At 37.1% G+C, this 15286-nt stretch overlaps 1 protein-coding gene across 1 annotated transcript in view; it reads right to left on the minus strand.

Annotated features, from left to right (window-relative positions):
• Nucleotides 1-15286, minus strand: part of ADCY1 (adenylate cyclase 1 (brain)) — a gene marked incomplete at its 5' end in the record, with an annotated part of 44486 nt that overhangs the window by 16840 nt on the left and 12360 nt on the right. The window contains 6 exons of the mRNA XM_010193421.1: nucleotides 362-488; nucleotides 1103-1359; nucleotides 3879-3968; nucleotides 6921-7005; nucleotides 10083-10180; nucleotides 11662-11856. Coding sequence (XP_010191723.1) covers nucleotides 362-488; nucleotides 1103-1359; nucleotides 3879-3968; nucleotides 6921-7005; nucleotides 10083-10180; nucleotides 11662-11856 — 852 coding nt within the window. The remainder of the gene's footprint in view (nucleotides 1-361; nucleotides 489-1102; nucleotides 1360-3878; nucleotides 3969-6920; nucleotides 7006-10082; nucleotides 10181-11661; nucleotides 11857-15286) is intronic.

The raw sequence follows: 15286 nt of genomic DNA on the forward strand, positions 1-15286 counted from the left end.
TATTTGCTGCTTTTCAGTTTAACTGAACATCAACTTATTTTCACCTCTTTTTGTATTATAAGATGAAAAAAACACATGGATTTAATTTCTTTATCTCGAGTTTATATTCCTAACAGTCAATTTCCCATGTTTGAAATTCTCTCTATTAATAATGTACCTTAGACATAAACATATGAATTCATTAATGATGTAATGTTATGAAACAACTACAAACAACAAAAAAATTCACTTCTCCAGAGCAAATGAATTTTACAGGTCTGTGGAAAGAAAGCTCTAATAAATTTTCTCCGTAAATCCCAACAGACATGAAAAATTTTGAAAGTGTATACAAGATACTAGAAAAAAAAGTCCTGTGACATACCTGCACAGCCCAGAGGTAGTCCAGACGCAGCTTCAAGTCCACTTGTCTGGAATGCAGAGCCAAAGCACAAGAAAATAGCAAAATGGCTAGTATTGGTTCATAGCCACGCATGTAAAAGGAGCCACCTCTTAAAATAAAAGGAAATAAATGGGTTATTCCAGGTTTTCTAATACCTAACACTGCATATTTTTAGTATTAGATCTTTAGTTTAGAATGTGCGGGTACCCCTAAATCACTAGCCTTTGGGCAAGGAGATGGGTGACAATAAAACTGATCACTGCATCACACTAATGGTCAACTTCTTGAGGGTTTATTGCTATATAGTGCTATATATTATTGTAATGCATGTGCATGTTTTAATTAGGAAATACAAAAACACTCAAAAGTTCAAATTAAATTGGAATTGGTTGAGGGCTGCTGAAATACAGAAATGAAGTTTTTAACTGTGTTTTTTATTTCATATTATAATTAGACTGTGGTGTGTTCAGCTGAGGTAAGTTAGCATAAAACTACAGAGTAATGTGGCAAGAGCTGCTAGTTCTCAAAAGCTGATCTCCTGTTGATGGGTATTATTAGATTCTGCAATTGCTGGGGAGAGGATGGCTTAAGTAATTTTTATGCTCTACTGAGTATATAGCCCTAAGCACCACTGAATGCTAGAGGACAGTTCACAGAGGAGTAGTCAGTGTTGTGACTGTCTATACAGAAATACCCATTGTTTTAACTTTGCAAGATACGTACCCCACTGCTTTTCTGTAACCACTGAGTTCCAGAATAACTATGTACAAAATTGTAACAAAAAGCAGGAGAATCATTTTTGGCAAGGAAGATACACGTAGAAATATTGCCAAGGTGAGAGTGCCCACTACACAGGAGAGGAAAGCATAGTGGGCTGTGTCACATGGAAGTTCATTCATTGTTTTATTTGTTCCACCAGGTGAAATGATAACTATTGAACTGCTGGAATTGGTATTCCAAACCCAAGGCATACAACCAACCTAGAAAAGACAGGAGAGGTGAGAAGGGGAGAGAGTTAAATATGAAATAAACAGAAATACAGCTGCTATGGGGGCTGACTGTAGTTAATTTCTAATTGGGAAGACATGGCCATGGAGTTCCTGTGCAGCTCACTGCTCTAATAATATCTCTCTCCTTTTCCTGTAATGCTTTACTCTGTTTTAGGTGGGAGATACATTTTGTTCATGAGATGCCAGTAAGGCCAACCAGTCTGGGCTTAGTTGAATAGTTTCCTTCTCAGTGCTCAAAACCAAGGAAGTCTCATGCCAACATATTCCTGCAAAATTGAGGAACTTCAGTAAACATTTTATGTGGCCATGTAGGTGAGAAATGTTCTTGCACAGTGGACAGAAAAAAATGTGTTTGTTTTATTGACTACATAAATTGTACCAATTTCAATTCTTCAAAAACAAAAACATTTTAATCTTTGATTGAAAAACCCAACATGAATAACTTTTCTCCACTTCAGAGCTACTTCTGCTATCATATATGATTCAAACACAAGGCCTCTTCTTAATTATCCCTGCCATTTCAGTGATCAAAGGAGTTCCATTTCCTCTCTAGACTGGGAAATAAAAATGTTTCAGTGCATTTCCTATGGGAAATTTGAGGAAATTTAACCTGGTTCTTCCAAACACAATGTCATGTACACATCTCAGAGCTGTTACCCAAGGAAGGGAGGAATTTCTGGCAAATAGTGCAAGTCCCTAGAGATCCAGTTTTAATTGCACTCCAAATTTCACCCCTTACGAACGGAGAGGGTAAGAGCATAAATGGGGAGAGTAGGATGGTAGTGTGAAATTGATTTTAACAGGCACTGCAACGTAAGTCCTGCCCTGTACTTAAGCTTCTCCTTTGAAGTGTGTTATTAGAGCTTTTTATTTCATCCTAAACACTGATAATGAAATTTTATAGCATGTCGTAAAATAACTGACAATCTGAAAGGTGATTAAGTAACATATTTTACAGCGGGTTGTAGACATTTAAAAAAATGAGACATAACAGATAAAATGTGAGTTAAACTCATAACAGCTAACATTATGAAATGAGATGAGAAAGAGTGAAGTCAAAAATCCATTTGATGTGATTTTGTTCAATATGCTTAAAAATGCTGTTTATACTAAACTCATTTGAAAACATAGGCATGAATGAGGGGTCTGTAAATTATGTACAAACCATCCAGGAAAACATAATTTGCTCTACAACTAAGAGCGAAACCTCAACGCCTAGCTCCTCTACTAGCTGAGAACCCTGTAACTCGTGGAGATGCAGGCCAGCCTGGAGGCACTGCACATCTCTATGCATTTTGGGCTTATATATGCACATATGTCTGTGTGCTATTAATTAGGGCTGTGTGCTACTCACACAGCTGATGTTCAGAAATTGACAGAAATGTCTGAATATCAGTAATACTTGGTACCTCTCAGGACACCGGAATTTGCAGACAAGGGATGCTCTGCCCATTCAGCTTATGGGAATCAGTTTGGCAGATGCTCTCAGGGCAATCCAGGGCCAAATGAACACAGAAAATGCAAAATAAGTGTCTTGGCATCTCAGTTAGCACTGTGAATTGCTTATGAAATCACTGTCTTCCTATTGGTCAGAACACATTGCCTAAATCCTGCAGAGAGGCATGATTTGAGATATTTGCCTTCTCAGCATTTCCAATTGTGTTTAGCATGCTATTTTTGTGTGGATTCTTTCCTTTGGGTACCCTAACATACTTAATTAATTAGCATTAGCAGCCAAAATGCTGAAATTGAGTGCTAGGAATTTGACAAGGCAACTAAATGCTGAATACTCAGGTGGAAGTTTAAATCCCATTTGACATTCAGGTCCACCATGTAAAACTAGCTGCTAATCTACAGTAAAATAAGCTAAATTTTCAGAAGTATTAAGCAAGTTCAGTCATACAAAAGAAGCTTCCTAGACATTAGGCGTGAATGAATCATGTAAGTAGCACAGTGTAAGCATTGCTTCTCATTATGCAATTGTGTCCATATTTTAAGATCTTGTTATCTTTTCTGATCTGTCTGACTAAAAATATCCACCTGTTATTACACAGAAATATGTTTTATAGTTTACCACATAGAAATAAATAATGTTGTTTGACAACATGCTTTGTCTGTCACAAAATATTAGCCATTGAACAAGTAAGCAAGTTGAACATTTAAAAATAGCTTTTCCATGAGGTATATGACATCAGCAGACTATGTGATACTAAGGTTTGACAGAAAAATTTCTAGAGGTGTTGACTAGGTATTATCTGTGTAATTTGCTAATAGTTTTGCCATTCCTAATTCAACACCTTGACTCAGGGCAGTGAAAGTTCAAATTATAGCAAAGGGCTTTAATTTTGAAGAAATACGCTCTGCAAGTATGAATAATAAAAAGAGTAGGAATTCGTCAGATGAGAATATTGTATGAGTTGAACAGATCCGTACCAGGTTGTTCTTTAAACAGAATGCTAAATTAAGCGACACTTGATTTAAATACTCACCACACATCCTTGAGCCACGGAGTATATTAAGATCACAATAAAAATACACAAAATGGTACGAATTTGTATTGTCAGGCACCCTGGAAAACACTAAGGATGAAAAAAAAAAGATTTATACATAAAGATTTAAAAATATTTTTTAAAGTGGGGTTGTTATTTTTTAGTAGTCTATAAAAAGAAGTGAATAAGGGATACAGAAATTTTGCCTGCACTACAAATTATGAAACAAGCATGCAGTTATTATTGTGTTCATGTATTTTAATGGTAATTGCTTTTTTGGGGATAATAAATGTGAAATTATTATCACTACACATTATTTCTCCCTATAATTAAAACTATGAAAGGTTAGTAGGATGTCTGCTCATAATGCAAATAATAGATTAGGATGGCATTTGATTTTGTTCCCAAGGGGAAAATACCCAAAGCATCTTTTGCCCTGCAAATTATCAGCTACAAATAGTGATCCAAGAGAACATACTGTGGTAACATAGAATTTTGGAGTCATATTTGTGTATTCTGCTATAATAGTCACGTTAAATGCCAGGGTAGTTTTAATTATCAGGATGCATTAAAAATATTGAATTTGTCAGAGCAGAAAGAGCAGTAGAGAACAAAAAATGTCTGATGGAATGGAGCCTTGTGAACCTCTTGCTCATTTCCATTTTTACCCTGATTGCATCACTGTGAAGTGTGAAGTGCTGCTGTAAGCATATATGAAGCCACTGACAGAAGGGAGAGTAATGATAAATCTGTCAGGCTCTAGTACTTATGCTTTTTCCAGTTAACTGATCTACTCTAGTTTCAGAGAAAACTGCTTTCCTTCTTTTCCCCTTGCATTAAAAATGTCTGGGGCATCTATTATCTACTGGGTCCATGATACGCCTTTCAGACCAGAGGACTTCTTCCAGTGACTTCAAAGGGCAAGAACCAACTCCAGGAAACAGTCAGATTTAAAGGGGGAACAACCCTGTGTCCCTTAAAAGGAGGGGGCTCAGACTTATCAAGGCTGGATTTGACTTAAGAGCAAATGGAGCAAGCAAACACCTAATTTTTGGATGAAAGTCACCAGTCCTGAAGAAAAGCTGTTCACTTCATGGGTATCACCAACATCAAAAGCATAGCTTCCAGCAGGCAGCAAAGTACCCATACAGAGAGGCTTCTGTGGCACAACAGAAATCAAGTATTGAAACTCCTCCCCTTCCTTTCATATATGCAGAAACATTTCCCCTGTATGTGTGACTACGAATTAAAAGTTTGAGATAGTTACAGGTGAATCAGCTTCAATTGGGCTGTGAAACATGAGGATACAGCAGTTTCAGAAAAAATAAAAACCATGTGTGATCTGCAAATACATTCTGGCTTCAGTATTGATTAAATCCTTGTAAATGTAAGTGGGGAACAACCAATGTAATAGCAATAGTAGATTTATATAAGCATATTATGGACCTGAGTTAATTTGCTACACCAGAAACTAGTTTATCTATTAGTCAGCATGAGTTAAAATATATTGGGATACCTGAAGCCTATAATCTTTAATAAAGCAGGAAGCATATTGCAGAACAAAACCCTCAAATTCTACAAATCCCACATTGAAAAACTGTGTCTCAAGAAAGGGGATATAGGAGTGTACAAAATTACACTGTGAAAAAAGAGAAAGACAAGTTCTACATTTCTTCATCATCATCATACAGGTCAGGTTGAAAGGGACCTCCAGGGGCCCAAACATCCTGTCTGTCTTGACCCACAGGGCCATTTCTGCAGTCTGCATCATTGAGAGGATTCTTCCTTCTCAGGGCCTGGACTTGGCATTTATCCATGCTGTATTTCATAAGATTCGTGCTGGCCCATTCTGCCAACGTATCTAGGTCTCCCTCGATGGTCATCCTGCTAGAGTGTTGGTTGTTACCCCAAAATTGGAGTCACCTGAAAACCTGACATGAGTATACTCCATGTCCTTCTCCAGGTAGTTGATAAAAATGACAGGTCCCAGGATAGACTTCTGTGGTACCCCACCTATTACTGGCTTCCAGGTAGAGAACTACCATAAACTGTTATGCTCTGAATGTAATAATCCAGATGGTTTTTTACCCATCACCAAACTGTCGACCAAACTAGAACAAAATCCTATGCATGCATGAGATGGAACATGCGTGTCTTTAGCCATATAAATAAAATACAAAATAATAATTTTGTTTAAATGAAATATATACTGCTCTGTGTCAGATACTCTGCTAATACACTATTTATGTTTCCATGAAAACAATTACTTTCCCTCTGCCAAAGGGCATTTTTTCTTAACTAAAAATTAGTGTGTGCTAATCAGTAAAGCTGATTAATTGTGTAGGTGTTTTCTCCTGATAGTTGTCTGAAAAGACTAAATTTAGATTAACCCACCACAGATGTCTTTCATCAGAAAATTAGCCTGTAGATGCTTTATTCTGATCTGGCAGACTTACTTTTGTCCTATAACAACCAAATGTCCTTCTGCATCAATACCGTTGTGAAAAACGTAATGCAAGAGAATTAATCATTACTAAAGGTTTATAAAAGGCCAAGGGTTGCATGTGCAAAACATTGTGCTTTACCACCAAAACAGCTGCTGCCTTGGCAGGAAAAGTTCTGAAAACAGAGGGGAATTTAGCAGGACTTTACACCGAGATAGCAGTCAGAGTGGAAGGGAGAACTAGTGTGCTCCATAGTCAGAAAAAAGTAGGTTAAAGCAGCTGTTCATCTGAACTGGAATGATTCGGTAGCTAGTGGTAGGTGTTCAGGGAAGATGTAGCAAAAAAGACAAAAAGCATAGCATTAATGGTACTGAACGCTACACCGCTGTAATAATTACTCATGTAAAAAGCCTACTTTCAGATGAACCATCTTTGGTTTAGAAGTGCCTAATACATTACTTAGCAATGAACTTGAAAAGCACATAGATTTCAGACTCTGTGAATCTGGGAAGCGTGTGCTGATGGCTTTATATTCCAAAGGACAAACAAAGCATAGCCATCAAAAGGAAGAACAGTCATAAAATCTTAAATCACTTACCTGTACTCGTGTGACATGTAGGTACATAATACAAGCCACTAGGAAGCATATGCAGAACACCAGGAGAACAAGAACTATGGTACTCCTAGAATCAAAACACAATAGAAGTAAAGCAATGAAACTCAGTAGCAGAAGAGAACAAACAGCACAAGGGTTCTTCTGAAATGGTATTTTGGATTAATGGTGGAGTATCTCCCACTCACCCTTGCTGTAAGAATAACCATCACAGAGGAAATTTCAGTGGAATGCACTCCTCTCAAGAATGAGAAAGCAACAAATTATCTTGAATATGGTGCCCACTCTTGACCTCAGCAAGAAGATCAGAGCACCTCAAAAATTCAACTGTATGGTGTATCAGGAGAGACACTTTCTAAGGCTAATGTAGAATATTCAGCCTGATGACTCTTTTAAGTGGAGTGTGTAACCCAATTAGTTGACCTTGGCAGCTGTGTAACAGTTACCAGATGCTTTTCCCTTCTAATTTCTCCTTCTCAAAGATTCAGAAATCAGAGGTCAGTCAACTCTGTCACTTATCAATTCAAACAAAATCAGACAAGACTGCAATCTCTTCTTCCAATGAAACAGATCAGCTCCCTTCTTCTGAGTCTTCCTCAATGGTTAGAAAAATCTTAGGTTTCACATAGATGCTGCAATATTTATTTTAATTCTTAATCTTCTCTCTCCTGATCTTTCAAAATAGGCTTGTTCTTCATGAGAAGAGGGGTGCAGACCAAGAAGATCTCTGCTCGAGAAAACCTATGTTATTGGAACAGTACCTTATGGATATGAGCAAGCTGGCAAAAATTAGTCCACCTGATGCTTTGATTTATGCTCAGAGACAGCCTGGCCCCAAGCCAGCCATGGAACCAGGGCTGTATGACAGCAGCATATCATGATCTTGACACATTTTTTCCTAGTTTTGTGAGAACAACTCAACCACATGTGAGCCATGGCTGCAGGAATGTATGTATCTATGCCCTTGACCATCACTGGGGAAAGACTGCCTATATAGGGTTTCTAACAGTAGAAGAGTGTAATACTTCTGCTGTAGAATTTCTCAGTATTTGGCTTTGCTTTTTAAATTCATGTAACAATTCCCACCAATACACAAACAGAGAAAATTCTGTGGTGGTGTATGTGTATCTAGAATGGAAAGGTGCTGTCAGTGTGGATTCTGAATATAAATATTAATAGTCAGCAGACACTCCTGTGCTTTTAAAGAATTGGCTTGTGTTCAGGATGGTTGTATGCTAGAAAAAAAATTCAGGGGACATGATTACAACAGCATCTTCTAAGGCCTCAACAGCCAAAAACTGATACTAATGCTAGGAACCTGACAGAGATTTGGGCTGGCATCAGTAACAAAGGGCTACACTGTTTGCTTAAAATGAAAACAGCATATCAGAAAGCTTCATCATCAGGGTTTTAGTGGCAATGCTGCATGTGTGTCTCCATAACTGGACAGCTAAAATTGGCAGGAACATAGCCTTATTTTCACCATCTCCATTGTGGGATAAAATATGTCTTTAGCTGAGAAAATGTTTTGCTCAGATGATCAGAGGAATTGGGAGAATGTCAAGCCCATTACTTTCTGTGTATGCATGCAGCAACTAACTTTCCTACAGCATTTCCATGTCTCTAGATTTTGAACCTCCTCCTTGGAATATTGTGATAAGTGTCAAACATCATTGTTACCACTTCTCCCATTACAGTAACACATTACACTTCTTGTCTTGGCTTTTGCATTCTCTTGTCATACTTATTAATACTTCTAAATCCTAAATTTGAGGCAATCTAAAAAGCAACTTAAAGCACCAAGTTCTGTGGAGAGGAGAAATTTTCCAATGCATCCAAAGTTTTAGTCTAGCTCAGGTTTGCATCTGTGTCAAAGCAAGGGAAGAGCCTGAGAAGACTAGTAATTTGGTTGTATGAAGCCACCACCAAGAGACACTGGAAGAGAGAACTTACAACCATTCAGTAGGCGGCTTTTCTAACTAACCCAGTGATGAACCAGACCATTTTCATGGCCTTCAGTGGTCATGTTCTGCTGGAGGCTGTGTGTCTGTCAGATAAGAGCTTAAACTGAATCTCTGTCCTGCTGACTTTTTAAGTGACAGTAGGTTTTGGAAAGGTTACCAGCTATCATACCATACGATTCTTAGAAATTAATTCTAGTTTCAACTACACTAATACGCTTTGTCTCTCCTTGTTCTAAATTCCCATGAACTGTAGCTGGGCTTTACTTCAGAAGTAGGTGAAAGAGTTCTTAACTATGATCCAGTTAGTCAGCAGAGGTCATTAGTCTGGAGTTTTGTAAGTGACTTTGAATTCTTCAGATGAAAGATTATATGATGAATTTAAATTATGATGATGATCATTATTACAGTAAAAAGATGTTTCTCAGACTTTCAATTTCAATCTTGAACACAATTATATCTACTTATTATAATACCTAGATTTGAAAGTGATGTCTAATTATTTTTTTTTATTTAGTAAGCATTCATATAAAATTGACAAAATCTGAAGTAACCGCTAAACTATATCACTCAACAGTAGGCATAAGACACTTCCCGAATACATCATGAGTATTTGGTTATTCCTGCTTTAGTGCAGCCAAGGTCTGACTGTGATTTATGTGGGAATGGCCAAAATACGCACTAGGTAGTTTGTGTAGTAATAGCATTGATACCAAAAACCTCAAAGCAGGTTATGAATTTAGGTTGAAAATCTGGATGGATACTTCAGTACTTAGATCCCATTAAGCTCTATAAAGTTTTATCTAAGTTGTTACCTTCAGTACCTCTTCCAAAGCCAGCACAAATACATTTAGAAAAAGCTGCAGTAGCATCTTTGTTTGTCATAGAGAAATGCTCTAAATAAGTTTAGCAGATTTCAGTGGTTTTATCTTCTAAGTGTACTCTTCTACCAAAAAATTTAAAAAAAAAGAGAGAGAACAAGGAAGAAATTGTTTTAAATAAGATAGTAATATGTGTACAAATGGAAGAGATAACAGACTGAGGGTATACCAACAAAGAATCTCCTGTTTGAGAAAATACAGACCTGGGTGCTGATTCCCATTCCAAAGACATTAATGTTTTGACCTGTGCAGGATGCTTGAACATATTCCACTTTGAATTATAATGGCAAAAGACAGAAACTTACTGTGGTATTATTAGAAGGTAGACAAGGCCAAATAAGGCAGCTAGAATTAGTGAGAGAACTACAGCACTGGTGAAATACTCATCCTGAAGCTGGTGGTACTGTTGAAGAAAGGAAGAAATGAAGACAGTGACCATTTTGTATATAACGAGCCAACCATGCTTGTCCATTCTCAGTACTGTAGCCTAAAATATAACAAGCCTCTACCTACTGTACAAACATACAAATAATCATTGCTTAATTCACATGGAAAAAATGAAAACAAAAAGAAAAACAAAAAGATGAGGGAAATCTACACAAAATTTTCTTGACAGCCTTCTGTTTCAGCTGCTCCTGCTGGACTAGCTTTTTAGTGGTGTTCACTCTGCAACTAAGTCAAATCTGGATTAGGCTCAGATGTAAGTTTACTTAGTCACTCCCTGCTCTGCACTTATTCAACACAAAAAAAGGCCAAAAATTCTTGGTGCTGCCTTCAAGGAGTCCTGTCACCTCAGCTGCTCAGGACAGGACACTAATGGGTGAGCTGGAGGCAGCTGCTAGTGAGAGACATGGGCTCACTTTTGAGCAGTTACTGTCCTTGATTCCACTAAGCCACACTCCTTACAACAGAACACTTTCAGGGGTGGAAACACATGAGCGTTTCCTCAGAAAGATCCAAATTAAAATCCCATCTACACCAAAAGACTTTCTCCTTTTGAAAGAAAACAATTACAATTAAATAATAAATCACTGTGGAAACTTGAAATCAAAGGTAATGCTCATGACCTTAAAAGAATTGAGTCCAATGTGGCACGCAGACTTCTGACTTGAAACAGCAGTGACATGAAACCTTAGACGATGAAGCGACTTAAGAGTGGAAAAATAAGTGCTACTGTCAAATTAATCCAAAAACATATTAATTTTGATTCTTGAAACACATAAACTCAAGGCTTTTTTTTTCTTCAATTAAAACAGTTTGTATTTACAAACAAAACCTATACAAGGTAGGAACAAACAGCTCTACTTTGTTGGATTATATGCATGCTTAGAAATCCGGAGTAAGTCCACCACTTTCAGCACAGTCACACACTGGTGTAAGAACACAACCTTACCCAAAGATATAAGATTTTTTCTAATATTTTCTAGGATTCATAGCATCAATTCTTGTTAGGCTACCTATGCAAAGGGAAGCATCCTCCTGTCATTAATGTTCCTCCAGAGCAGATGAGTCAGTAGGCAGCCACATTGCCACAGGACAGCATGAAACAGGTGATGCAGGTCAGGCAGTTTGGAAAAGCAAAAGGAAGGCCAAAACACAGGATGTGTGACTTTATGGGGGAAGATCTTGAATAGATCTTGAGATCTGCTCTTCTATTAGTAGAAAAATACTGATTAGTAGAAAACTACTGATCTTTCTTTTTATCCCCTCCAAATGCTTCCATAAAGTGGAGATAATGTCTCTCTCTTAACTGAGAAACAGTTTAGAGGATTATTTAAAGTTAGTGAGTAGAAGTTATATATTGTCTATAACTAAACAAAAAACCTAATGGTAGTTGGATCACGGTGAGTGAAATCAGTAAAAAGTAATTTTAGAAACGCTTACTTTATTTTCACGCTCGATTTGCTTATACTTCAGGGTAATGAAGTTCAAGTCAGCCATCTCAGACTCCGTTTGCCGTGCCTCTATCAAACGGCTGATGTATCTGTTTACTCGAGTTCCTGGAGTGTTGTATACAACATTGGTAGAAAAAGAGGAACGATTCCTGAGTTTTTCAGAGGCTGTCCTTAATGCTCTCCTCTGTAGCACAGGTGAAGAAAGAAGCACAGATTCTGTTAATACTGAAATTTTTCATTGCTGTTCATATTCTCTCAAGCTCCCAGACAGGATGGGGAATTTATTAAGCAAAGTAACTACAAAAGACAGAGATCTTAACTCCTTAGCTGAAATCCCAGTCTCATTAAAATCAATGAGAAAACCCCCACCGCATTCCAGGATTTCAGTCCTTATCTGCTGAAATTTGCTTCACATGCTGCCCTGAGACTTCTCTGCCACTGAGGAAATGATCGGTTTGATCCTGATCACTGTGACTTTGCCTAGAAAAAGAATTAGAATTTTTTTCTTTATGGAAGACACTGAGCTTTGGACATTTTGAAGACAGGATAACCCGGATCTTCAGGATACAAGAAAAGTCCTCCTGTCCAAGACTGTCTAGGTAACAATATATATTTTCAAAAGATAATTTTCCTTAACCTCTTCCACAATGACCATATGTGACTTCACTGGGTCTGAAATCTCAGGTGTTCCTATCTTTAACTCACCCAGGTGGCTCTCTTGTTAAGACCTCCTGGGGATGCCTTAGGTGCACTTGCAGACTCAGATGGAGCTCTCCAGTAAATTATCAGAGCTAACCTGTGCCTCATTGGAGTTAATTCCTCCATGGCTGAGACAGCACAACTGACAAGGTGGTAATTCACAGTCCTTTTCAGTGCAAAAGATTTATGACAGAGTGTATCTGAAAGGAATTTAGACAATCTGTCTCACTTTTCACAGAGATTACTCAGAAGGCAGTGAGCAGCATCTTAGTCACACTGGTGGTAATCTTCAGTTGAGGGCACTGTAATCTAAATCATTATGGCTAAGATCTGCACTAGTATGACTGTCCATGCCCCAGCACACTGGAAGGATCAGGGCCTTCACAAAAAACTCTTGTAGATGTGGTGTTTTTTAAACACAGAGTAAGAAAGATGTAGGCCAATCTTGTAAAAGAAAAAACAGTCACCTAATGGTTAGCACACTGAGCAGGAAGAAAGCAACATCCTTTTCACCTCAAAAGTAGTGAAGCCTTACATCCCAGAAGAGTTTTGACAACCAGGCTCAGGCAAGTTGTACTACTTCCATATAGTTAAAGGAGTAATTTTTTATTTAACATCTGCAGAGCTCAGGAAGGTAACTCGACACATTATAGAATGCCAAGTCTGACCAGGGATAAGGACGACATTGACTTAAGGTATAATCAGTAGAGTCTGTCAGCAAGCTGTTACAAAAGCACACAAAATTTATCTCTTCAGAGCAGTCAGTACTTAATAGTCCACTCTTTAAAGGCTATACTACAAAATATTCTTGTAAACTAGGTGGTAAAAAGAGGTGGTGATCACTATTGAAGTAAATCTGCAGGAATGGCAGTTTCCTGTCTTATTCCACAAGACGTAGTTCTCATGAGAACCTCATCAGTGAATGAACAGTGGACTACAGCAGTTCAGTAGCTCACATAGCTTGTGTTATATATATATATATTACACCTGAATACTTATGAATAGTGGGAAGGATTAACTGCTGACTGGTACCTTAGTTTTCTGAACATAAAGAATGGACCTTAGCAAAGATAAAATAACTTTCCAAGTCCTATTTGCTGGTTTTGTATGTAAAGAGCAATTTATACCAGCATTAAACAATTATGAGACTACTTGAATTCTTTTCTTCAAACTATCAGATCCCATTGCTTGTTGTCCGTGGTGTAAGTAGTAACTGTTTCAACATGAAAAATAATCCTGTGGACATACATTGTTTAGAGCTTTCAAATCTGATCTTCTGGGTTCTATTAGCCATAACAGAAATCTTAAATTGTCAGCCAAACAACTATCATAAATGTTTCTAAACAGATATAAAGTTGTTCTTTTGAAAAAGGCATTTGTACCACAAGTTTGTAGGGGAACTGAGTGCTTTCAGGAATATGGTCAGGAATATACAATTCCTGCAATACAGGACATGTATTGCATAATGTGAAGCAGAAAATACATCTTTGGGATTTTTTTATAATCCAAATTTAATGCTAATCATAGCATAATCATAAGGGTGAGCAAAACAGTTTTTAAAAGAAAGAAAAAAGAAAATGGTTCTTTCCTTAAAAACCTGGGATGAGTGTAAATGATGGGAATTATTCTGATATGTGGAATAAATTATATTATCTATTCTGCCATTTTAAAATAAAGTTAAATTTACTGTGCTTAATCAAAACAGCTGTTGCTCACATATAATTATTAACACTAGGTCTTATTTTTATCTCTATTATTATTTCACATGGTAGACTTACATAATGTCTTATATGTGATCAAGATACAGTATTTATATTTATCAGAGACTTCATAAATAAATTAAAGCTACAGTAACATGTTGATTTCAAAGCCTCTACAGCCACAGCTTGTTCTACATAATTTGAGGACTGACATCCCTGAAGAAACTCTGCATTGTAACACAGTGTATTTATATTAAAATCATATATCATGCACCATGATATAAGTTACGTATTAGCTACAAAAGCTCAGAAAAACAAGTTCATTTAAAGATAACACTGTAGGACTTCACTACAAGTGATCCAATATGAGAAAATTTTCATCAGATCCCTAGCAAATGTTTGGGTATATTACCATAATTATACATATATACATTTACACAAGACACATTGTAAAGTATTGCATATACTTCAAAGAATGTGTGTACTAATCCACAATTGGAAAGCCTTGCACATGGCCAATTTCAAAATCAAATCTGGACTTTCTGCAAGTCTTCACTGAAACTGTCCTAAAGGAACTAACTTCTTCTCTTTTCCCTCAAAAGAAACACAAGCATCTAGTAAGATTTAGACTGAATCTTCAATAAATGTACATTATTAAGAAAAAAAAAAGTAGAGCAATCAGTCAAGATGAATTACTGATTCTACCCAAGCCCTGCTTTGGAGCACCAATGTAGGAGCACTATAGATGTGGCCTATGTAATATTGCCACCTGCTGGCAAATCAAATCGAATGAGCATGTCTCCAAAAAGGTTTGTTTCTTCATAAAATTCTGAGCAGATCAACACACAGAAAAAGAGGTAAACCAAACTACGAGTATGTAAACCAATTTTGACTTATTGTATTACAACCTCCAAAAAAGAGGTATTTGTATTTGATTTTATATTAGGGTCTTTTGGATTTGGATTTGTATTAGGGACTAAGAAGTTTGTTGGTTAATCAGTAGCCTTCCACTTTTTAGAGAACCACCTGGAGATACAAAAATTATTCTGTTATTTCACATTTTTTGCCATCAGCTTCAGATTATGATGGACTCATGATGCAAAAGAACAGCTCTCGGTAACTGCAGAAAAAAGCCTCAGAAACACTAATTTCTGTGAAGGAAGCCCTTAATAGGAGCCACATAGGACACCTGTGCTGGCTTTTTTACGCGGGGCT

Source organism: Mesitornis unicolor, unplaced genomic scaffold (assembly GCF_000695765.1).
Source record: "Mesitornis unicolor isolate BGI_N332 unplaced genomic scaffold, ASM69576v1 scaffold9731, whole genome shotgun sequence".
Classification (NCBI taxonomy): Eukaryota; Metazoa; Chordata; class Aves; order Mesitornithiformes; family Mesitornithidae; genus Mesitornis; species Mesitornis unicolor.